The 25,735-nt window shown below is 39.3% G+C and overlaps 1 protein-coding gene across 1 annotated transcript in view; it reads left to right on the forward strand.

Moving 5' to 3' along the window:
- Positions 1–22,705, forward strand: part of MEGF9 (multiple EGF like domains 9) — an 83,685-nt gene extending 60,980 nt beyond the window's left edge. Inside the window, exons 3-6 of the mRNA XM_039234652.1 lie at positions 6,929–7,068; positions 16,967–17,110; positions 17,649–17,918; positions 19,721–22,705. Coding sequence (XP_039090583.1) covers positions 6,929–7,068; positions 16,967–17,110; positions 17,649–17,918; positions 19,721–20,172 — 1,006 coding nt within the window. The 3' untranslated portion in view covers positions 20,173–22,705. The remainder of the gene's footprint in view (positions 1–6,928; positions 7,069–16,966; positions 17,111–17,648; positions 17,919–19,720) is intronic.
- Positions 22,706–25,735: the final 3,030 nt, after the last annotated feature.

Genomic DNA, 25,735 nt, shown 5'->3' on the forward strand with positions numbered 1-25,735 from the left:
AATATTGATAATTACCTTTTCAGGTTAGTGTCCAAAATACGTAAAGAACTTATAAAACACCACACCCAAAAAACAAATAATCCAATTAAAAATGGGCAGAAGACACAGATAGACATTTTTTCAAAGAAGACATAAGATGGCCAGCAGACACATGAAGAGATGCTCAAACATCGCTCATCATCAGGGAAACACAAATCAAAACTACAGTAAGATATCACCTCACACCTGTCAGAATGGCTAAAATCAACAACACAAGAAACAGCAGATGTTGGCAAGGATAAGGAGAAAGGAAAACCTTTTATACTGTTGGTGGGAATGCAAACTGGGACAGCCGCTCTGGAGAACCGTATGGAGTTCCCTCAAAAAGTTAAAATAGAACAACCCTGTGATCCAATAATTGCTTAAGTATTTACCCAGACAATACAAAAATACTAATTCAAAATGATACATGCACCCCCATGTTTAGAGCAGCATTATCTACTGCAGCCAAATTATGGAAAGAGCCCTCATGTCCACTGATTGATTAATGGATAAGGAAGATGTGGTGTATATATACAATGGAATATTAGTCAGTCATAAAAAGAATGAAATTTTGCCATTTTGAATGACATGGATGAAACTAGAGAGATTAATGCTAAGTGAAATAAGGCAGTCAGAGAAAGACAAATACCATACGATTTTGCTCATATGTGGAATTTAAGAAACAAAACAAATGAACAAAGCGGGGAAGGAGAGAGAGAGGGAGAGAGAGAGAGAGAAGAGAGAGAGAGAACGAACCAAGAAACAGACTCTTAACTACAGAGAACAAACTGATGGTTACCAGAGAGGAGGTGAGTGGGGTGGGTGGGTTAAATAGGTGATGGGTTTATGTAGTGATGAGCACAGGGTGATGTATGGAAGTGTTAAATCACTATATTGTATACTTGAATCTAGTATTATACTGTATGTTAACTGACTGGAATTTAAATTAAAAATTTTTTTTTCAAAAAAATTACCCTTTCATTGAGCAAATCTTTTACAATGGTTACAAAAGAATACAATCTTAATGTATTTGAGAAGCATCTTCTTTTCAAGATGATACTGTAACCTCATGATTTTTCTCTTTTCAAAATGACTTTTAAAATTCAGAAATCTCTTTCAAATAATGGAGCAATTGTGTGGGCTTGAGTATTCTTATGGGCTGTATTTATTCCATTTAAAAAAGCGAAGGAAATGAGAAAGAACTTTCCTAGTTGAATTAAGTTAAGCCTTCCAAGTTATGGCTCTGGAAATATGACACTTTTTATTTTTTTGCCGTTAAGTTTTACTTCTGACTTTTCAAATAAGCTTTTAAATTTGATTTTGCTAAGATCAGCTATCAGAAAATATTTTTGCACTTAAGCAATACCCTTTTTGAGTGTTAAGAATTTCTGTCTGAATATGAATTTCCTCTAAGAATATTTTAGACTATTTGCCCTCAAAAATACAAGGAATGTTTAGTATAATAGCTCAATGTTTTCAACAATAAAGCTATCTTTTTTTCTCCAGCAAAGGAGCTTTGCTCATTGCATAATGTTCTTTTCCATGATTGTGGAAAGACAGAGGAACACTAAATGCACATGGTTTTTTGCCAAAATACCCAATTATTGGGTTTCTTTCATAACCAAAAGGAGAAACTAATTTTTTATTACCTTTACAAAACCATGACACAAACATGAAGTTCAGAAATGCTAATAACTTTTCATCTTCTTTGTTTTCCCATGTAAAGCCTTTTTCTAGTTAGAAAAACTTTCTCTAGCTTCTTTTTAATATTATTTTTAATACACTGAGTGACTTTATAGTCAGCAATGTTCTGTTCCTTTCATACTATGTTTTAACTAGTAGTTTCAGTCTCCTTCTACATGTACTAAATTGTTTTGAGCTATTAAAGAAAAGATAGAGGAAAATTGATACCTCTGATCATCTATTTTTTTCTGTCTCTTGTTCTTTTCATGCCAGAGTGCCAACATGTGAGCTAAGGGGGAAGGAAGGAGGAAAAACAAGCCTTGTGGAAAACCACAAATAAATTAATTTTCTCCGATTAGAACTGTATTTTCTTAGTTATTCTGTGACTGCTTGCGTCCAAATCGATCACGTTATCTAAAGATATGCCATGTACATATAATTGACATTTTATGTCTCTTAGGAAGAACATAGACAATATTTTTGACAGCACAAAATATGCCAAGACATTTGACAACTAGAAAAAACATTAAACCAGTTAGCTGGTGTGTACAAAAACTCGCCAGGTCTCACTGGTTTTGGCCCCACCTTATGTAGGATTTTGCAGATCCTTTCCCTTCTCAATATAAAGAATTTTCTTTCCCCAAACCATTTCTCCCAGGCTTTGTTTCACAATGTCCTCTCTTTTCCTCTTGCCACCTTTTTGCTCCATACTAACAGTTACCCCATAAATTCTGGCAGTTTTTCCAGGTTTGTTAACAGAATTTTATAAGTAAATAACTTAGCCTTATGTAGACACTCCAGCCCATTTTCCTTAGAATTCTCAGGAAGAAATCAAGACCCAGGATTCCCGTCCTTATCTTCCTAGTTTCATTCTAGAGTACTGGTTACATGCCAGATACTGTGCTGAGTGCCCCGGACATGCCATCTTTCATTCCCACGGTAACCCTACAAAGTTTGGTATAATTGTCTCTATTTTACAAATGAGAGTACTGAGTCTAAGGCAGAAGATGCACCTGGTCCCAGCTAGAGACCAGCACAGCTAGAATATGAACCAAGCTCTCGGTGTCCCCAGGCTATGAATTTTCCATAGGTCCTGATACTTCCCTTCTTAGGTTCCAACTGCCCCGTGCTAGTCAATGCTGTTATAAAACAATGGAAATTCTGGAGGCTTTCCATCTACTCATCTAGATAATTTTTTAAAGTTTTATTTAATTAAGTAATCTACACCCAATGTGGAGCTCAAAGTCATGATCCCAAGATCAAGAATTGCATGCTCTTCTGACTGAGCCAGTGAAGCACCCCTTAAGAGGTCATTTTTCAGTGTTCAAGTCTTGTAATAGTTGTTTATGCTTATGAGTGTGATAAATTCTATTACTAAGCACTTGACAGCCATAAGAAAATCTGAGAGTTCTACTTGGGATAATTTAGGAAATGTATAGAATATACTTAGTTATTATGTAGTACAGCTTGGTTCCACAGTGCTTGTGCTTCTTTTACCAATAGCTCTATATTCTTCTTTCTGATATAATTCTCCATCCTGTATTAGTACTCTACTAGTGACTAACTCATGGTTGTAAAAGACGCCAGATGAACAAATTCTATCTTAAATTCTTTGTTAGTTGATCTCAGTAGTGTAGATTTCTGACTTCTGTTCAAAATCTAATTCTGTGCCCTTATTTTCCAGATATGAAGCTATGAGTCTTTGGTCCTTTCATTTCAAATCTATGGATACACATAAGTGGTCTGTTAACAGGACTTTTTTTTTCCCCCTGTCTTTGATTTCATTGCATTTATATCATTGACCTTTGCTTCAAAAAGCATTCAACAGTCTCTAACAGAGGGAGACCATGAAAGGGGGTGTTGTAAAGGCTTTATTCTGTAAAAGAAGTCACACAGGGAGAGCTTTATATTTGCCGAGTGATTTAATTCTTATACATGCAGAAATTGGCGATGGGCCATGAGTAACATGGAAAGCACTACTAGTGTAATCTCATGACCAAACTTTCCCACTCCCTTCTATATTTAAAAAGAGAGAGAGAAAAAACATCTCCTTTCCCATTGTTTTAAAATCTACCCAGGAAAAGTGAAGCATGGTATCTATACTAGGCAACCACTTTATCGGGATCCATAAAGTCACTCATGGATTTTTTGTTTTTAATCAGCAACTAAGGAGCACATTCTCCAGGGAGAAAGCTACCTGCTTAAATCGATCTTTTGAGTGCGCAGAGCAGAATTATGATGGGAAAGTCCACTTATGGGAATAGCAACTATTTTGAGAGTACTGGCTATGTTAGGATTATGAGATATTACAAAGTGATTAGGTATTCCAAGATAATATCATTTTCTTGTAGGTTGGTGAGTTTGGCAAACACTGTCATTAAAAGTAACTGTTTATTCTTCCATATACTGAATAATCTAATGCACGTAGAGAAATGAGGAACAAACATATTTTGATTAACATTCTAAAAGCCTTAGAAATTGGCTAATAAATTGTTGTTAGCGATTCTTTGAAAAGCACATTATATCCTTCATAATTTTCTGCAGTAGAGAGAGATTTAAATTGACTAGTTCCTTCTTGTTGAGTAAGAAGATATTCCTGCACTTCATATTTGATGATTACAGATTGACTTTGATAGATCTTTAAGTACCTTGGGATATTCTTGTGTGAGACTGTTAAGCGTATGTGTGTGGGATTTTTTCTTTTGTTTTCTTTTTTTTGTGAAGTTACTTAAGAGACATTGCTTGGTAATGTACATTTCTTTTTTTTCTGTTTTTAAAATGTTTATTTATTTTTGGGTAGACAGAGAGAACACAAGCAGGAGAGAAGAGAGAGAGGGAGACACAGAATCTGAAGTAGGTTCCAGGCTCTGAGCTGTCAGCACAGAGCCTGATGCCGGTCTCAAGCCCACGGACCATGAGATCATGACCTGAGCTGAAGTCGGATGCTTAACTGACTGAGCCACCCAGTGCCCCTGTAATGTACATTTCTCTTGCTTGTCTAAAATCAAGGCTTGTCTTCTGCACTATGATCAGTATACATTTCATTTAAGCTTTAAGCATAAAAATATTTGGGCTTGCCTCTCTGGGAACCTTGGACTTAGTTAGGCTGCCATTTCTCTTCAAGCAGTGAGAACTCTTAGCTTTTGTTAAGGAAGACCTGAAATTTACTGGCAGTAAGAAAAAAGACCACAGTTTATTCTGGGCAAGACAGAAACAGCTCACTGGGGTAAGAACCTACATAAATGATGAATTGTGGTGCTTGGAATCTACAGAATGAAGCTTGATACCCAAGTAGGTATCAAGTTATTTGGCAGGCAAATTTCTTGTACAAATTTAGATTTAGGCTTAGGGAGTGGTAGGTGGCATGGTATAGTAAGAAGAGTCTGGCTTTGTACAAATCAGCCTGACTTAATAGGTGTGGACAATAACTTTGCCCCCCTCTCCTGATTTCCCTCAGTAATAAAATGAGGATTATGACTTCCACCTAGTAGGGTTATTTTGAGGATTAGAGAACATACATATGTTTACTGATATCTGCCATCAACAAACGATGCTCATTATTTTATCATCATCTTCAGCAGCAGGACTCCTGCTTTCAGATGCCTCCATTTTACATTTTCTGTAAAATTACTTGCTAGCCAAGCAATTGCATAACCTAATACTAGACAGCTTTGAGAGAGGAATACAGAGTTTGATGGGTGACTTTTCAGGATACAAGACTTTAAAATATGTAAAGTATATATTATTTACATAAGCCTGGCTTCCTTTCCCTTCTGGACTGGTTTTGTTTGAGTAAAGCCCTAAAAATGTTCCATGTAGAACTGTTTTTCTACTTTTCTGCTCCTTTTTGGCATAGCCTGGGACAGTGCAGAGAACTGTAAGTAGGAGACAGAAGTAAACTTTGACTCTAGCTGCTCAAGAGAGTTTTTCTAGGGATGGAGGATGAAAGCTTCATTATTTAGCCCAGGGGATGCTGATGAAAGAGAGAGGCATATCTCAAAAAAAAAAAAAATCCTTAGGTTTGTCTACTACAAGTAGAATTCACATGGTTGGAAGTTGCTTTACCTGCATTCTGCAAAGTTCAGCTGAGAATTCCAGGACTCTCAAATGTGGAACTTCTGGTTTTATTATAGAAATGGGAATATGGGATTTATTACGGGATTACTTTAACTGATATGTCTAAGAGCTGTGCAAGTATTCACAATTTTAGCCTGGGCTCTTGAACTAAAAATAATAACCCTCAGGGGGCTCAGTGTTAGGAGCTGAATCTCTAAAAATATTATATTGAAAAGCAGTTTTATCTTAAATTGCCTCCCATCCATTGTGACTGGTGCCAAAATATACTCAGGTAAAGTCTAAAAATTTCAAGTTCAGAATAAGAATGTAAAGAAGAGTCACATTGTGAAATAAGGTATTTTTCTTACTTTTCTTATTTATTTTCAAAGATCTTATTTTTAAGTAACTTCTATACCCAAGTTTGAGGGGCTCAAACTATAAACCTGAGATCAAGAGTCACATGCTCTACCAGTTGAGCCAGCCAGGCACCCCTATTTTTCTTACTTTAGATTCTACTCTTCTTTTTTGGGGGGTTGGCAATCTAGAATTTTTTATATGAATTTAATCCAGAAAGCAATGGAGGTCTCCATTATCATCATATTTACTTAACTGTGATTCCAATTTAGTTACCAGAAATATGATTTTAAGATAGCCTGAACCTAAAGTAGAAACTTATATTATTTCTAGCATCTAAATGGATACTGACTGACATATTCATTAAGAACTTAGTCTTCATATTCAGAAGCTAGGCTGGATGAAGACCAAATGGTGCTTCTTCTCTTCTCCATATTGGGAAGGGAAGATGCTAATGGGACTTTAGAATGATCCAGGAATGAGAGGTAGCAGTGGTACTGTTCTACGCCCCAGTGCTTACTAAGCAAAGATTTATAAGCATTTGGGATGTATGTTCCCATGACTCCTTTATCGTTATTTTAGCCTAAGTGCAGAGGATTAAATTGTCAGAAATGATTAGTGTTAATATGCTAATTGAATTTATATAGTCATGAAGTTGCTCAACTTCCAATTAAAACAAAAACAAATACAATAATTCTAGTAATTAGAATCTAGTTGAAATACTTCTACATGAAGATCATCTGTGTTGGGATGTTAGGCAACAAAACTTTCAAATTGATTTACTTTTGTTCATTGTCTTTGCTTTTACTTGCAGTTCTGGGAGGTGCCAGTGCAAAGTGGGCGTCACCGGCTCTACATGTGATCGATGCCAAGATGGATATTATGACTTTAGTAAGAGTGGCTGCTTGCCCTGCCGATGTAATAATCGGTCTGCCAGTTGTGATGCCCTCACAGGTACACACTTTCCTTAACTTGGTTATGTAATTGGTCCATTGTTCTCTTCATAAATTTCACAAATCATATTGGTTGGGAAGCAAAGAAGACTATATGAACTACAAGTCCAGAAAGGGTAGAACTCTTCCTAAGTAAGCGGATGATCATCAGCCATTTTATTCCCAGGGGACATTTGCTGATTCTGGTCGTAGGCTAAGGAGGAGGAATTCTTGAGGAAAGAGGCGCAAGAAGAGTTTTTGGCAGTTGTTTGCGACTCATATGATGGATGGGAAACTAGAGGAGCCATAAAGACTAGGCCAGTTTTCTCACAGGACATTTGCTGGTTGTTCAGGAGACGAGAGGCTGACCCAAAGGGTATGAAGAAGTCTCTCAGTCTTATGGTGCTATGGAGACAAAATCCCTTTAGGAAAAGAGGCCCTGCTACCAGATACAAACATCTCTCTCTCTCAGGACATTGCCGGATTCTGAAGTGCGTGGAGGGAGACCCGAGTGGTACTGAATCTGTTGTGGGTCTCTCAGGTGTGAGGGGCTTCAGGCCTGCTAGGCTCTACGTCAACAGCCTTAGGCCATGACCAAACAGTGATGAACCGTAGGTGAGCTGGCTTACACTACGACTGCAGTCCATCTTCAACCTGTCTCAATTTCTAATTGGATCGAGGAGATTCCCTCATTATATCTGCCTAACAGAAAATGGGAGTCATCTGTGGCTCTTCTATACACTGTATCGGTGTAAAATCAAGGCTATTTGACGATGCTGAGGAGGGAAAATGTGACCAAAAATAAAGAGAAAAAATAAACAATGGAAGCAGACCCACAGATGGTCCAGATGTTAGAGTTAGCAGAGAATGCCTTTAAAATAACAAAAGTTATTGCTTAAGAAAATAGAGGAAAACCCAGAAAATAGGTAAAATGAGGCAAATTTCAAGAGAATTGGTATCTATTTAAAAAATTAAAAGGTCAATCTAGAACTGAAAAATACAACATCTGAAATGAATAACTCATCGCATGGGTTCAACAAAAGATTATTCACAGTGAAGACAAGGTTTGTAGAGTTGAATACCGCTCGGTTAATAATATCCAACTGAAGCACAGAGAAAAAAATGCAATGGAAAGAACAGAGCAGAAAGACTTGTGGGACATAGCCACAAAGACTAGCAAAAATGTAATTGGAGATTCAGAAAGAAAGGAGAGAGATTGGGGCAGAAGCAAAATTTAAAGAGATAATAGCCAAGAATTTTCCAAACTGGTAAAAGACGTCAGCCCAGGATTCAGAAATCGCAGCAAACCCCAGGCGGTAGAAAGCAAAGAAAACCACACTGAGGCCAACTATTAAACTCTAAAGACTCGAATGCTGAGAACAAACTGAGGGCTGATGGGGGTGGGAGAGAGGGGGAGGGGGGTGATGGGCATGGAGGAGAGCACTTGTGGGGATGAGCACTGGGTGTTATATGGAAACCAACCTGACAATAAACTATTTAAGGAAGAAAAAAAAAAAAACCTCTAAAGACAATTAACTCTTCCAATGGTCAGTTTTTCTAAATGTGAGGATTAGAAATACTTCCTCGGAAACCTTTTTCTCCCCAACAGAAAAATCAGGACAGACCAGTCAGACAAGTAGAAGTGCTTTTATGAAAGTGGGCTATCAGACTATTTGAAACTGAAAGTACTCTGGAAAAACCTGTATTGAAAGTTTATTCTTAATTGTAGACCTCTGGTCCATGGTGAAACAAACTCATTTAGAGGAAATAGTGTTACTTTTTTCCTGTTCCATGATCTGGTCCCTGGCTACTTACCGGTTCTCTCTTGTGCTGTTCTTTTTCTCTGCTGTCTGTGATCCAGTCATACTGGCTTCTATTCCTAAAACAATCTATGTTCCCTTTTCCCAAAGTTTTCATACGTGACTTTTCTCTGCTTAGAATGGTCTTTCTCCCACTGCAGGCCCCTTTGCCTCATTAAATCATATTTTTCCTTCAGGCCTTCCATCAAAGTTTACTACATCAGAAAGCAGTTCCTGACACTCCAGGCTGAATGACAGTTCCAACTGTGCACTTGTGTTTTTTGTCTCAGTACTCATCATAGTCTATAAATATTTGTTTATTTGTGTTTATGAGTCATATATGGCTTACTTACTCCATTGTAAGTTCCATGAGGGTAGGGGCAATACTAGTTCTGTCCATCATTGTACACAGTCTCTAGCATGGAGCTTGGCATGTAGTAAGTGCTCAGTAAATGTTTGTTGGGTAAATGAACAAATGAATGGAAAAACACACAGGGGAAAGAAACATTTCAATTCCGGTTAACAACAGGAATGCTTCCTGCTACTGAGCATGCCCAGGTCTTGTATGGTAAGAAAGCAATCTACACTGCTGGTCTCACTTCTGGTTTTCCTTGCAGCGATGAGATAGCTGTCTTTAATGTCAAGTAAATCCCAACCTGTCCTTGCTCAAGATAATTTAAGGCAAAAGAAATCCATTCCATGATTGCGATTTCTAAAATCAGTTAGTAATAAGAGAAATAAATGGCTTCTCTGTCTATAAATATAACAAAAGTGGAATTCAACGTGAAGTGATGCAAATACTTGATTTAAAACTGCAAGCTTAACCTAGTCTTTCCTTTTGTCTCAAAGGATATTTTGGTTCAACAGAGCTGTGACATGGCTGCCCTCTGGTGGCCACTTACTATGTTTTCACAGACCTTACTTTTCCCCTCCGCAGTCTTTTTCTACACCTTGTGTTTTAGATGAAGCAGATTTTAAAGTAACCTTTTAGTGATGAAATATATTGGGGAAAGACATTTGGGAAAACAGTTTCACAATGTGTCAGAGTCTTAAAAATACTTCCCTAATCCAGTAATTCTGTTTCCAGAAGTCTATTCTGAAGAAATAATTCTAAATTAATAAAAAAAAAATGTGTTCAAAGATACTTACTAAAGTGGTAGTTATAATTCTAAAGAATTAGACAACCTCATTTCTATCAACAAGGGATGAAGCAAATTATGTCTTCTGAGCAATACATGGTTAAGAGCACAGCAAATGCAATCTTGACTTTACCTTGGCCAAATTACTTAGCTGTTTTTTCTCCTAGAAATGCAGGATAATAACAGTAAAGGTCTATGGGTTGTTGTGATGATTTGGTGCAATATATTTCTAGAGGCTTTAATACAGTGCCTGGCCCATTGTAAGCAATCAATAAAAGGCAACTATGAAGTTGTCATTAAAATGTTTTAAAGAATAGTACAGGGGCACCTGGGTGGCTCAGCCGGTTAAGTGTCTGACTTCAGCTCAGGTCATGATCCCATGGTTTGGGGGTTTGAGCCTAGACAGCTCAGAGCCTAGAGCCTGCTTCATATCCTGTGTCTCCTTCTCTCTCTGCCCTTCCCCCACACACTCTCTGTCTCTCTTTCAAAAATAAACATTAAAAAAATTTTTTTAAAAAAGAATGGTGTATAACAACATGAGAGACTGATAAGAGCAGAGCATGAAATGACATGGCCACATATTTAGACTGTTTAAAAAGCAAAAGTTAAACTTCTATACATAAAAAAAGATTTTGAGGAAAAGTATTCAAAATCTTTTTTAAAAAATTTCTTTAATGTTTATTTAGTTTTGAGAGAAAGAGACAGAGAAACAGAGCATGAGCTGGGGAGGGGCAGAGATTGAGGAGACACAGGATCCAAAGCAGGCTCCAGGCTCTGAGCTGTTGGCACAGAACCTGACTGACGCGGGGCTCAAACCCACGGACCATGAGATTATGACCTGAGTTGAAGTCAGACGCTCAACCAACTGAGCCACCCTGGTGCCCCAAAAGTATTCAAAATCCTAATGACAGATTTCTTATGATTTTTTTCTTCTTTGTACTCTCCTGTATTTTCTGGATTTTCTTTATTGAGCATATCTTTACATTAAAATGGAAGTGAAGGACTATTATTTTTTAAACTAGCACTTTATATTCCAATAGTGCACCTTTTAAGAATTCAAGGTACTTTCATGGACTCATAGTGTCCCATGGTGAACTATTTGACCTCAGCCTGAGTTGAGCACTCCATCACTCCTTGATAATTGTCCTCCCTTTAGGATATCACACTTTCCTACTTTGCTTTTTCCTTCTCAGTCAGCTCTGCTGGATCCTCCTCTGTTCAAGGAAAGCACTGGAGTGCCTTAGGGCTTAATCCTTGATGCGTTTGTCTCCTCCATTTGTACTCTCTGTAACTGGTCTCGTTCAGTCTCTGTAACTGGTCTCGTTCAGTCCCCTATATTTAATTTAAATGCCATCTACATCCCCGCTGACTACCAGATTTACATTTCCCCCTTCACGTTCACACTCACAGATCCAACAGCGCCCTTGACATCTTCATTTGAAAGCCTTAATTGGCCTCAGGACCCTGAGATGTCCAAACAACTCTTTCTTCTGTCCTGGAAGCCAAGCATGCCTTACCCTAGTGTTCTCCATTTTGGCGACTGACACCATTAGCTGGTTGCTCACTCCAGAAGCTTGAGAGTCATATTTGGTTCCTGCCTTCTCCTTAAAGCAAATGTCAAATCCATCAGCAAGTTCTATCAGCCCAACATTCAAAATACACCGTGGATCTGACCACTGTCTATGACCTTGGTTATTGTCATCCTTGTGCAAGCCCCTGTCACCTCTCTGAACTACTGTGACATCCTCTGATCTCATCTTATCTCTCTGCCTCCTCTCTTGCCCTCTCACCCCAGATCCTCACCCCAACCACATAACAACCAGAATGACCTTTTTAAAATGTGAGACCAGATCATGCCATTCCTCTGCTTAAATCCTGGAATGGCTTCCCTCCTGGAATCAAATTCAAACTTCTTTCTAGGGTTACCATGACTTTACATTTTTGGGCCTCTGCCTTTCTCTCTGGCCTTATCTTCTGTCAGTCTCCCTTGCTCACTTAGGCTTGACCTTCTTTCTTTTGGACAGGTGGAAGTTGGCCTTCTGTCTATAGAGAGGATCGGGCATTTCAGCTCACAATGAAGCACATGGCTGTATTTCTGACAGGTTTATATATATATATAAACTTTATATATATATATATAAACTTTATATATAAATATATATATAAACTATGAGATGTCAAAATAAATAAGGACAAGGCTTTTTACAGGTGGTGATTTATGTTTTCAAAGCATTGTCACTGAATTTGGTTGAAAAGGAGCCCCACATTCTTTTCTTTGACTGGTTGTTTTCTTGGTTACCCTACTAGATTTGTTTGCTGGCTAGCCAGCGAGCATGAGATCATCTTCAGGAAACTTTCCTTCCTTCCTTCCTTCCTTCCTTCCTTCCTTCCTTCCTTCCTTCCTTCCTACCTCCCTCCCTCCCTCCCTCCCTCCCTCCCTCCCTCCCTCCCTTCCTTCCACGATAATGCACTCCTTTGGCCATCTTTCAGCAAAGAGAATGTGAATTTCAAGGCAGAATTGTTATATTTTGGGAGGTTCCAGGCAGAGTATAATGAAGTTAAACTTCAGCTTATTTTTTTATATATCATTTATCATAAAAGAAAGATCCTCAACTTTTAGATTTTAAAGGGAACTTAGATTTCATCTAGTACAGATTTCTTAATTAATAGATGAGGAAATTGAAGCATAAAGAAAAAGCATTTGTCTTATGGAGTAGTTTTTTGCCCTTTGAAATATTCCCATTACATGAAGTCATTAGCCCAAGAATTATCCCATTTTACAGAAAAGTGAGGTTCAGAGAAGCTCTTTACTGAAGGTGACACAACTGGGAAGAGGTTCAACTGGGAATGGAATTCAGATCTGACATTAAATACTGTGCCAGTTTTCTTATGTTCTGTTGCCTCCCAGAGAGGAGTTATAAGCTGTTAGAAAAGCAAATTCATACTATCTGTTCCTCCTGGATATGGATTTGAAAGGTTATGATCTTTACGGTTATTACAAAAGAATGTCTTCCAAGTTTCTCATGGGATGTTTTAAACTTGCTTAAGTTCTTGAAATATTTTTATAATATACATGTGATACAGTTTATAATGTATTAATCTTGTTATCAGAAAAAAACAAAAGGACAAGGGGCTCCTGGGTGGCTCGGGCAGTTAAGCATTGACTCTTGATTTCAGCCCAGGCATGATCTCATGGTTCATAAGATCGAGTCCCGCATTGGGCTCTGCACTGACGGCGCCGAGACTGCTTGGATTCTCTCCCTGTCTCTAGTGCTCCCCAACTAGTGCGCATGTGTGCTCTCTCTCTCAAGACAAATACAGAAACTTTTTTTTTAAAAAAAGAAAAACATCAAGACAGTAAAAATAAAAGGGATACATATATACCAGAGACATGTGAAAATCGGAGGAGAGAAACACCCAAAGGACTATTGCCCTTGCCCTCACAGCTCTTGATAGCATTCTGCTGTGTCTGTGTCTGTCTGTCTGTCTGTAATTTATTACTTTTCTTTCTCTGTAGCTCTGTTCCAGGTGCATGCTATTTTCGAAGCAGTGTAATGAGGCATGTTATTATACTTGTTTTCATCTTTTCATTTGAGACAACAACCTTATTTGCCACATAGGGTTATTTTTTTCCTCACTGACTTCTCATTGCCAGGTATGGCATAAAACAAATAGAAATAAATTCTTCTCTAAAAATGTTTTAATTGTTATAATTTTATAAAGACATCTATATTCTAATATAAATGGCTTAAGAGAATGCAATTATATTGTGATAAACACAAAGGCTTGAGATCCTCTCTAAAATGGTAAAAGGCCCCAAAGCACTAAGCATGTTGGCCCAATACCGTTGTAGAAGCAAAGTATTAGCAGCATATATATTTGCCATTTTTAAATAAGAATAGCACTGTGGGGGCGCCTGGGTAGCTCAGTCAGTTGAGCATCCGACTGGCTCAGGGTGTGATCTCACAGTTCATGGGTTTGAGCCCCAAGTTGGGCTCTGTGCTGACAGCTCAGAGCCTGGAGCCTGCTTCTGATTCTGTGTCTCCCTCTCTCTCTGTCCCTCCCCCACTTGCACTCTGTCTCCCTCTGTCTCTCAAAAATAAATAAATGTTAAAAAATTAAAAAAAAAAGAATAACACTGTGACCTTTTCTTGCTCCATTAGTCACATGCAAATGGCATATTATCGAAACACATCTTGCCCCAAGCATCCATATTCTGTTACAGAATTATTAACTTTTTTGAGGTATTTTTAAAGTTCAGGACTTTATCAGAACTTGCTTTCTTAAAAATTATTTCCATGCACATTTTTATTAGGGGGAGAGCAGATGGCCAGAGTTTACACAGGATGCAGGTTTGACTTCTCCAACCTGCAGAACACTTTGACATTTAAGATTAACTTATTTGTAGGGCCCAAATCTGCAGTTTCTTGGTATGTATTTTTTTCCAGCTTTTTTAATTGTCACAAAGATACATAGCTAATGAGGGATCAGGATATAAGGTCTAGAAAGAAATCAGTACCAAAGTGTTTATCACTGTATGAGGATATACTGCTCCTTTGTTATATGTGTGAGAAGTGTCATTAACACTAACAGGCCTTAAAAAATTATATGATTAGGGACATCTGGCTGGCCCAGTCAGTAGAGCGTGTGACTTTTGATCTTGGGGCTGTGGGTTCAAGCTCCATGTTGAATAAGTAGATTGCTTACAAATAAAATCTTAAAAGAAATTCTATGATTAAAACTGACATTTCTGTGCACATTTGATTTAGTTCAAAGTTCAGTGTTAAGATAATAAATTATTGAAGCTATCTTTTCCCATCAGTCATTGAAGTTTGGGGGAATTCTGCTGTAATCACTTAAGAATCGAGATGTGCCATGTGGGTTAATAACATTGTCACTATTTTGGTTTTCCAAACCTTGCCCTAGTGTCAGATCATTTTATTTCACAACCTCAGTCTCTCTCCCCTTTGTCATAAATATTTCACTTGTAAGGAAAAGAAATCAAATGTAACTGTTCATGGATAGCCTGAGCACTTAACTGTGTTTAGCTTATCAGGTAAAACTTCATTGTCTTCCCAGGTTTCTGTCACATGTTCTCACTCCTGTAATAGCAGAGAGGCCCCGTGCGTCTCCCCAGCCTCCTGAAGAAGGGACATGGGGGCGCCTGAGTGGCTCAGTTGGTTAAGCATCTGACTCTTGATTTCATCATGATCTCCTGGTTCATGAGTTGGAGCCCCGTGTTGGGCTCTGTGCTGACAATGCGGAGCCTGCTTGGGATTCTTTCTTTCTCTCTCTACCCCTACCCCGCTCTCTCATGCTCTCTATAAATAAATAAAACATAAACAAACTTAAAAAAAAGGAGGTGTAAATAACACCACACTTTTCCATTTTCTGTTTTCAGATATTATGCTCCTTCAGTGCCTATAGAATATGTTCACTAACAGGGTAGCAAAGGAACAGTACTACAAAACACATAACTTGGCTTTCCTCCTTCTTTTTCATTTTCTCTACTAATGAATTGTGTATTTTTTAAAGTATTTATTTATAGGGCACCTGGGTGGCTCTGTTGGTTAAGCGTCTGACTTTGGCTAAGGTCATGATCTTGTGGTTTGTGAGTTTGAGCCCCACATCAGGCTCTGTGCTGAGAGCTCAGAGCCTGCAGCCTGCTTTGGATTCTGTCTCCCTCTCTCTCTCTACCCCTCCCGCCTTGTGCCCTGTCTCTCTCATAAATAAATAAACAGTAAAAAAAATTCTTAAGTATGTATGTATGTATGTATATATTTATGGTGATCCCTACACCCAACATGGGGCTCAAACTCACAACCCTGAGATCAAGAATCACATGCTCTACCAACTGAGGCAGCCAGGTGTCCCTACTAATTCATTGTTTTTCCTTTGATCTTGAATTTTTAGAATATAAAAATGTGTGGAAAATAATATGACAATACCCATGTACCTACACCTAGAATTAATAAATATTAACCTTTTGGTATTTTGCTTAATATATATACAGTTGTATATTTGAAATAGAAAATTTCAAATAAAGTTGGGAGTCCTCTGTGTTTTTTTCCCCTAGACTCATTTTCCTCCTTCCCTCCCCAAGGACAAGCAAAGCATAAAATTCAACTGTACTCTCTCAGTCCACACCTGATTTTTATTACCCATTATATGTATATATCCATTTGCTTACTGTATTCTGTATTCATTTGCTTAGTATTGCTTAGTACAGTTTTTTTTTAATTTTACAAGATAAGTAAGTACTCTCCATCTGTTCTCTATCATTCTGCAGCTTGCTTTTTTCTTTTTAAAAAATATTTTTTTAAATGTTTATTTATTTTTGAGACAGAGAGAGACAGAGCACGAGCTGGGGAGGGGCAGGGAGAGAGGGAGACACACAATCTGAAAGAGGCTCCAGGCCCTGAGCTGTCAGCACATAGCCCAATGCGGGGCTAGAACCCATGAGTGATGAGATCATGACCCGAGCTGAAGTCGGATGCTTAACCGACTGGGCCACCCAGGCACCCCTGCAGTTTGCTTTTTTCAACCAACCTTGTTTCTGAAGTTCATGCATGTTCATACATATAGTTCTAGTTCATTTATCTAATTACAGTATCCTAACTATGAAAATTGTACAGGTCATTCATTTTTGAATAGATTTTTAGGCTGTTTTATTTTTTTCTGAAAAAATCGTTCATCTGCTTTCTATATGTTGTCAGCAATCAACACAGACTTATTGCTACTCATGTACCCAGCCTTTCCCTAGAGTTCACAATCAAGTAGGGGGCACAGAATTTACAGACCTGGAAGTCTGTAGAAATGAGTGTAGAAATAAGATGGGATGGAAACTGAACTCTATTAATTCCTATTGGCTAACTTCTCCTGGTTAACTCTTAAGGTCTCTTGGTTGCAGGTATGATTTATTTAAAGTTATTGTGCTTTCAGAGTGAATCTTTAACTTCCTAAAATAATTTGCTTCTCTTAGGTGCTTGTCTAAACTGCCAGGAAAATAGCAAAGGGGATCACTGTGAAGAATGCAAAGAAGGATTTTATCAGAGTCCTGATGCCACAAAAGAATGTCTTCGCTGTCCTTGTTCAGCAGTGACATCTACAGGCAGCTGTATCATAAGTAAGGCCTTTCTCTAAATCTTCATTTTGAGAGGAAAAATCAGCCAGTCAGTTATCAATTGATGTAAAGCGCACTGATGAGTGAAGTTCTGTAGGGTGCTGTAGGGGAAAGGGAGTTTTAAAAATAGCAAAGGTTTTTCTTTCTAGGCATTTGCAACCAAATCCAAATACATATGTGAAATGAGACTTGAGGGAGAGATGAAGTTTTTGTTAAGATCATATTTTATTCCATCTGTCGTGACTAAAGAAGGAATGCAGAAGTTATGAGAGTGTCTAGTTATTATAATGGCTCATATCCCTAATGTAAGCATCTTTCTTTTGTTCTCTACCTGAATAGAATCTCTGGAGGGCTGCATTGTTTTCACAATAAGCTGGACAATTAAGACTTAAGAAATAAGGTGTAGATCTTTAGTCTCTTTAAGTTTGAGAGCAGACAGTAGGGAGGGTTCATAAACCTTTTTGCAGACCAGGAGTTGCTTTGCATTCATAATTGTAGCTCAAGACGGTACTAAATTATGTTGACGTCCTCTCTCTCTCAGAACTGGATGACTTGGAGCCTACGTGTGTCCAGTGCAAAGACGGTTACACGGGCCAGAATTGCAACACATGTGAAAATGGCTATTACAATTCCGACAGCATCTGTACCAAGTGCCAATGTCATGGCCACGTGGACCCAATCAAAACTCCAAAGATTTGCAAGCCCGAGAGTGGTGAATGCATCAACTGCCTACATAACACCACTGGGTTTTGGTGTGAGAACTGCCTGGAAGGCTATGTCCAAGACCTCGAGGGAAATTGCATCAAGAAAGGTAAAACTTCACCTAAGGTGGTAAATATAATATCTAAGCCTAGCAGTGAAAATTTCAGGACAGCTATCTTTAGCTTTATAAAATCTTCCAGTCACACGAGAGGAATTTTCTGGAAATAGATTTTCATAGGTATTTGCCTGAAGGGATCTCCTTCTATTCCTGCTGCTCTCCTGATGCTCCAAAGCCAACTCCAGAAATCGGAGCCTCGCGACAAAGTCATTGCAGGGTTCCCACATTTTCTCTTCATCTATTTTCATTTATATGTTAATAATTTAAAAGTCCTCTCATGTCTTTTATCCTTTGCTTCTATATTCTCGTCACTTCCAGCGACCATCAAAGGTCTTTGGAAGCAGGGATCTGTAATCTGGTTAGACGTTCCAGCTGAGAAACAGAGAGTCCACCATAGCATCTGTCCTAATTTAGGGCCTGAGTTTTCCCAGGTGTGATGGAGGAAATAGTAATTATATTCCTTTTGATTTTTAAAAGAAAAAAGTTGTTCATATGGCAAAAAAAAAAAAAAAAGTTTCCTGCAGGAAAGGTCAGTAAAGGTTTAGACAAAAATCAATGATTGGAAATTCAGGATGAGTTAGGCATATTCAGGCTTTATTAGGTCACAGAGTGATTTTACCATACCCTTCTAGAAACCAGTCTCTGATAATCTGGCAGATGCTGAATACTGGACCGAAGGACAGTTGGTCCGTGGCAAGTGTTGTCACCTCTGCCATTTTCTTAATAACCTTATTGTGTTGTGATCAGGGCTAAGAGGCTGAACGCGGTCGCTAGCCTGGAGATCCTGTTACTAGGGTCTCCTTCCCGTTCTCAGGCACGCTTTGTCCACACTTAGCTGGCAGCACCGTGGTGGTTTTTCTTTGTAGCCACTAGGTAAAGTAAAACATGTCTCGTCTCGGGATAGATTCCTGTGTCTGGCTGTGGTGATGAATTATAATGATGGTAACAGTCATTTTATCAGCTGTCTATGATGCACCAAGCCCTGGGAGCATTACATGTGGTAACTAGCTCACGTAACGCTCCCCAGAAACTCTGCAAAGTAGCTATTATCATTCCCATTTTACAGACGAGGAGCCTCGGTGTTAAAAAGATTCACTTACTTATCTGTAGCCACACAGTTCTACCTGATTCCAAAGCCTGTGCCACACCGAGTGCCGCATTAGCACTCTAATTCTAAGATGGCCACAGTCTCCGTGACCGGACAGTTACCACACACACAATTAAAAGAAGACTTTTTTTGTGTTTTTTTTTTGTTTGTATGTTTTTTTCTCTTGGCTGACATCAACTTTGGACATTTAAATTTTGTCTTTCAGAAGTAACCAGAGATACAATTTTTCTTACTCTGTTTTTGCTTCCTTTGAGGAGAATCTCGCCCTTATGAAGTGCCACCAGGCATGTTGAACTTATTTTAGTTCAAATGATTGTCTTTTTATTCCTGTCACTTTTAGCCAGTGATCTAGGACTCAGTACTGAGATATTTACTGCCTTTGCAGGAATTTGTATGAATCTACCCAAGAGTCAGGAAGGATAGGAAACTTCAACATTAGGATTTTCCCCAAGATTTTCTTATGATACATTTTGGAGAACAGCCACGGATGTCATAATCTAGCTTTCTAGACCTTGATTCTTTTCGCTATATTTCTTTAAAAATTATTTTTAACTTGCATTATCTTAAAGCAGACTATCATGTCCACATCCCACATCAACTTCCACTCCCATGTGTATTTCTTTTATTGTTTCTCAAAACTAGATAATTTTGTCTTTTACATTTCATTCTCTGTTTTTATTTTCAGAAGTTATTGTTCCAACACCTGAAGGTTCTACCATTTTGGTTTCCAATGCCTCTTTGACCACATCAGTGCCCACCCCTGTTATAAATAGTACACTTACCCCCACAACCCTGCAGACTATCTTTTCCGTAAGCTCTGCTGAGAACAGCACGTCAGCTTTAGCTGATGTTTCATGGACCCAGTTTAACATCATCATTTTGACAGTGATCATCATCGTGGTGGTGCTGCTCATGGGATTTGTGGGGGCCGTCTATATGCACCGGGAGTACCAAACCCGGAAGCTCAATGCCCCTTTTTGGACCATCGAGCTGAAAGAAGACAATATCAGTTTCAGCAGCTACCACGACAGCATTCCCAATGCAGATGTGTCAGGGTTGTTAGAAGATGATGGCAACGAAGTGGCTCCCAATGGGCAACTGACCCTGACGACGCCCATCCATAACTACAAAGCCTGAGGAGCCGGAACTGTCATCCGGGATCATTAGACCACATTGCTTCCTAAGGCAGCATCGACCGGGCCAGACGCGGCCTGAGCAGTTTGCTGAGAACGCAGAGGCGTGTATGCACCTGAAAGTTTCAGGTACCAATGTGTAATGCACTTAGCCTATCACTCATGGCTTCCCCGTGACGATCTGAAGCAGTCACTGTCAATAAGGACTTGTAGTAAAGTATATTTTTGTACCCAGAGACAGGGGAGTATAGAAAGGCTGAACCCCACAATGCAGCCCACATCTACTTTGACCCCCAAATAGACTCCTGGGGCAGTGCTCACCAAACCAGCGGAAACACGATGATGGAAGTGGAGGGGACGGACTCCAGGAAGACCTCATCTCCATTCCTGAAACACCTTTTTTAAAAGGAGGGTCAGGGATGATATTCCTTTTACTGTGCTAAAAGACAGCACCGCAGGAAAGCTTACTGTCTGGGCTGTATCCCAATAAACAATCTCGATTGTTTCCAGAATAGGAGCAGAAAAGTCTCAAGAGGGTCATTAGAAAGTCTTGATTTTTCCTTCCCAAATTCTTGCTCAATGGTAGGATCCAAGCACAGGATAAACTTCTAATGGTAGACACAGGAAGGTGACCTCTGGGAGCAGGAAGCTGATGGTTCTCCATAGGGTCTCAGTGTAAATGATGAATTGTCCGAAAATAAGGACTGTTCCTGCCTCCAGAGAAATAAGGTGTATATAGTGAATGTAGCATATCTGGTCAACATTGTTATTTGTATCTATTTGTAAAAAAAAAAAAAATCGTGTCATATTTTATCATCTAGAAACTATTTGTACAGCAGTTAATGGCATTGTAAAAAGAACATACGGGGATTGGTTAAAATAGTGTAACATAGGTGGCAGTACTGCTGGAGCTGGGACTCTGGTGAACGTCAGTCATTTTTAGTCCCTCTTTGGACACTGTTGAAATTTATAAGAGGTTGAATGTTTCCAAACTTTCTTTCCCTTTCTCAGTCTCAAAGTAGAGTTACATGTCCTTTGACTTACTAGACATTCAAGCAATAGATTTTTAAGTCCGTGATTGTTAAGCTGGGACACAGGCTGTACTCTCTAAAGTACTCAGATGATTAGATATTAGCCGGTCTATATATTTTACATAGATCAATGTAGAACAGATCCTCACAAGAAAAATGTTTTTAAATGGAAAAGACAGTCTTCCAAAGGCATTAGAAATATTTTAGTTCCAAAAGAAAAGCCATCATGTCACTTGGGATCCCCTGTTTTCCATGCATGTGAAATATTTGTTATACTCTTCCTCCCCGCTCAAAAAAAAAATACCTTCCACATTTGAACATAGCTTATCACCCGTGAGGTATCTGCCATCTTCCTGCAGGGCTCTCGCTCTGCTGTGTGAGGGTGGTTCCGTAGCTGGCTGGGTACAGTCAGTCCTGGCTTTTAGACACAGGGTTTCGCTGGAGGCACCTACTGTTGCACTGTAAGGTATTGACAGGCTGTGGGTTAAGCAAGCCAGGAAAAGCAGCCAGAAGTCAAATATAGATATTTATTAGGAGGAACAGCAAACTGTCAAGTGGTGAGAAAAGAAGTAAAGATTTGTTAGATTAGACCTAGAAAATCCAAGTTGACAACCTTGCCTGCCTTCCCTAGAGAAAAGCCTGGAATTTATTCATCCCTCTGTAAGAGACCCCTCGGCTTTCTCAGGATTTACACATGGTGTTCTGGATGATGGACACACAGATGATCCATTTCTGTAACCTGAGGTGCTCTGAGTATTTGGCCATGGCTCTTGAGAGGAGAGGATACATTACGTTACATTATATTTAAAACATCAATGGGTATTTCTAGAGCCCTTTGCAGTTCACAAAGCACATTTCCACACGTGTCCTCTGTTCCTTACCATAGCCGCCTAAGGAAGTAATTATTGTCCCCATTTTATAGATGAGGTTAACTGTCTCATTCAAGGCTGTACAATATGTCATTATTAGGCTTGGAATCAGGCCTCCTAACTCTGAAGCACATATTCTTCCAACTCTAGGCCAGTGTAGAAACTGCTAGCCACGGACAGAGAGGTCGGGAGGGAGCGTCTTGTCTGTGAATGTTTCTAACTTCGTAAGTACAAGGGACAGTCCAGGGCCATACAGCTGGAAAGGGTTTTGTGGGAAGGACACTGGAAGATTACTGTCTGAAGCCAGGATTGGTGACAAGAAAACAAAACTACCGGTTTTTGTGCTTCCTTAAAGAGAACTAATCCTGACGAGCTGAGTGGGAAACATGTTTTCCCCAGCAGCCTCCACCTACACATGTACAGACTGAGCACTGCGCAGCTCCGAGGGAGGGGGCCTCTCTCCCTGACTGCCACCCCTCAAGCTGAGGAGTTGAGCATGGTGAGAGATAAGCACTGGTTACACAGAAGTAACTGTGAGTGTTTGTCGGGGTCTAAGAGCCAAAGCGGAATAGTCCAGATTCTGGCCATAAAGAGATTGCTTGCAGGATATCTTAAAAAGGCATTGTAAGCATTGAATCACAAGGAACGTTAACCTCTGAGTAATCAGTAACAGTTCCTAGGTCAGGTTCTTAATTTTTCCCAATGTAAAAAAAAACAAAAAACAAAAAACAACAACAGTGAGGTCTTAAAACTTGTTTGAAATGATGTTCTTTAGTGTCGCTTGCTTTTTGCTGGTGGAAATAATTTTGCTCAAGAATACAAATCAGTCGTGAAGGGATCTACCAGCAAAATCAGACTAGGAAACTACTATGGAATGAATTGCAAAATATTCGTTCCTCTGAAGGCAGGGTCTCCCTGAGCCATGGCGCTTCACACCAGGATCCCGTCAGTCTTCTAGAAAGATAATATCGGAAGACCTTTTGAATAAGGGTTAGAAATGTGTTTATTTTTTATTAAGACTAGTGTGGACCTAACTGATAAATGACAGATACTGCTATTAAGTGATCATTTTATCTCCATTCATTCATTTTCATAAGCCCTGAGGTATTTCTTTTTTTTTTTTTTTTAAATGTTTTATTTATTTCTAGGAGAGAGGGAGAGAGAGAGACAGCGTGAGCAGGGGAGGGTCAGAGAGAGAGGGAGTCACAGACCGAAGCAGGCTCCAGGCTCTGAGCTGGCAGTCAGCACAGAGCCCGACGCGGGGCTCGGACCCCCGAACGTGAGATCATGACCTAAGCGAAAGTCGGACACTTAACCGACTAAGCCACCCAGGCGCTCCAGCCCTGAGGTATTTCTGACAGAAGCCCTAGGTAGTGTTGTTAAATACGTCTGCCCTCCCTTATTTTCCCCTCCCTCCCTGCACTGGCTAGCTCCCAGACGTCTCTGATGAATGGAATTTCTCCAGTTACAGAGAAAAACGGTAATAAAAACTAACGCTTATTTATACTAAGGTCCTCTGGATTTACTGGGTTACCACTCTTAGGGATAACCTGCATTTTAAGAGAGAACAGAGCAGATGTGACGTGGGAGGAGAGAGATTTGGGGGGAGAGGTCAGATTATATGGGTACTCTCTCACCCTAACATTCCCCAGAAAACGGATCATTGAAGCAATACTCACTACCCCACTAGTTCATTTTGGTCAGAGAGTGCCTTCTGGAAATTTAGCCCTTCTCGCGCTGTTTTGAAGGCAGAGAGCTAAAGCAATAGAATGTCTTCCTAAGAGCCTCAGTTGGGACGGAGTTATTCGATCACTCACCATGGTCCTAGGGTAAGCATAACACCACTTGTAACGAACATTCCCTTATGCTTCTTATGCTTTGACGTACGTGGGTAGGAGTTGAATCTATGCATCTCAAGGAAAGAAAGCTCTCTGATAAAAAGTTCAGAGAAGTACAAAGCAACCCCGCCTAACCTGTTAGAGCAAGGAACGCATTTCTGGCCTCATCCATGAAGAGCTTTGGTCCGTTATGATCTTGACGGCATGGGGTTTGGGAACTGACATGAGTTTGGTGTGTGCAGGGGAGTGATGGAAGGTTAGCACAGTTTTCCTCTTTAACCCCAAGCCAGTAACCATGCCGAGGGAAAAAGCAGGAAGAACACACCTATTCATCCAGAGACTCGAGATCACGTCAAATGGACCGAAGGCTATGCATGGTTAAAATGGCAGCGGTCGAATGATGCTTTTTCAAAGGCAGTTGGGAACCCCAGTTACTTGTTACTGATACCCAGGCAAGAGTTGTGACAGTGGCGAGCACGGGGGCTCAGGGTGTCGGAGCCAACTGAGCCCAAAGCCCAGTGATTGACAGAGCCGAGTTTTAGTGCTAGGCACCTGCACTCTGCCATAGGTTACATCTTAGCCCGGGCGATTAGGGGATGTTCCTGAAACATTAAACTCCTATGTATGTCACTAAAATTCTAACACAAATTCTAAAAGCGTGTCTCCTACAGATGCTGTACTAGGCTTCATGATGCATTTCTAAATTTGTGTATGATTTGAATATATGAAAGAATTTATACAAGAGTGTTATTTAAAATTATTAAAAAATAAATGTATATAATTTGTACCTATTGTAGATTTGTTATTTTACTTTCTTTGCGTGTGGTCAGTGTTGTTGGCAGTCTTTTGATATATGTCACAGAGCGTCTGTTTTTCAAACCACTTCATGAAAATCTTGGAACCCTTATTGATTTACTATGCTTTTTGTTTTAAGTTCCTTTAAGTAATGCTTTCCACTTAGGAACAAAAATTTCATGAGATTCCCCCTCTTGGAACAAAGCAAAACAACCTGACAGGGGAAAAAGCATATATCAACATATATTCTTATTTGTACTTTTGCACCTTATGAGATTCATTGGGATTTCCATGAAAATTTTAAAGAAAAAACTTGCTCCTTTTAAATTTATTTTTGATACATATAAAAATTTTCATTTCTTCACTTTAAATCTGAATGGAACCATGTTCTATATGTGTTTTAGACAACCAGCAATGAGAGTACATCTCTTTATTATTTTGAGGACCCCTTGAAGATCCTGTATTTTGACAAAGGTCAGTGGTATTTAATGGGATGCTATCTAGAGACCCTAGGGGGCACTTTGAAGAAAAAAGAAAGTCAGGCATTTCTTTGTGCTGAGAGCTTTATTATTTTTTTTTAATTTTTAAAGTTTATTTACTTTTGAGGGAGAGAGGGAGACAGAATCCCAAGCAGGCTCCATGCTGCCAGTGCAGAGCCTGATGCAGGGCTCGAACTCACAAACTGGGAGATCATGACCTGAGCTGAAATCCAGAGTTGGATGCTTAACAGATTGAGCCACCCAGGAGCCCCTGTGCTGAGAGGTTTATAAGCTTCAGTTGGTTTATTCACCTTCAGTTGGTTACTATTTAAATTTTAAAACCCTATTTTCCCTTTCTTTTCTAGTCATAAAAGAAACAAGTTGTATTGCTCTATAATCCCACCTTATATATTTATACATGTGATTCTATACATGTAGTTCTATAATGTATACAATTTGGGTATTATTTTAAGGGAACAGAATAAGCATGGCAGAAATATAACTAAGGTTAAAATTTCAAAAGAAAGGAAATATGTGTACAATCTTATCACACCA

The sequence above is a fragment of the Hyaena hyaena genome, unplaced genomic scaffold, assembly GCF_003009895.1.
Source record: "Hyaena hyaena isolate Hyena2069 unplaced genomic scaffold, ASM300989v1 scaffold_90, whole genome shotgun sequence".
Taxonomy (NCBI): domain Eukaryota; kingdom Metazoa; phylum Chordata; class Mammalia; order Carnivora; family Hyaenidae; genus Hyaena; species Hyaena hyaena.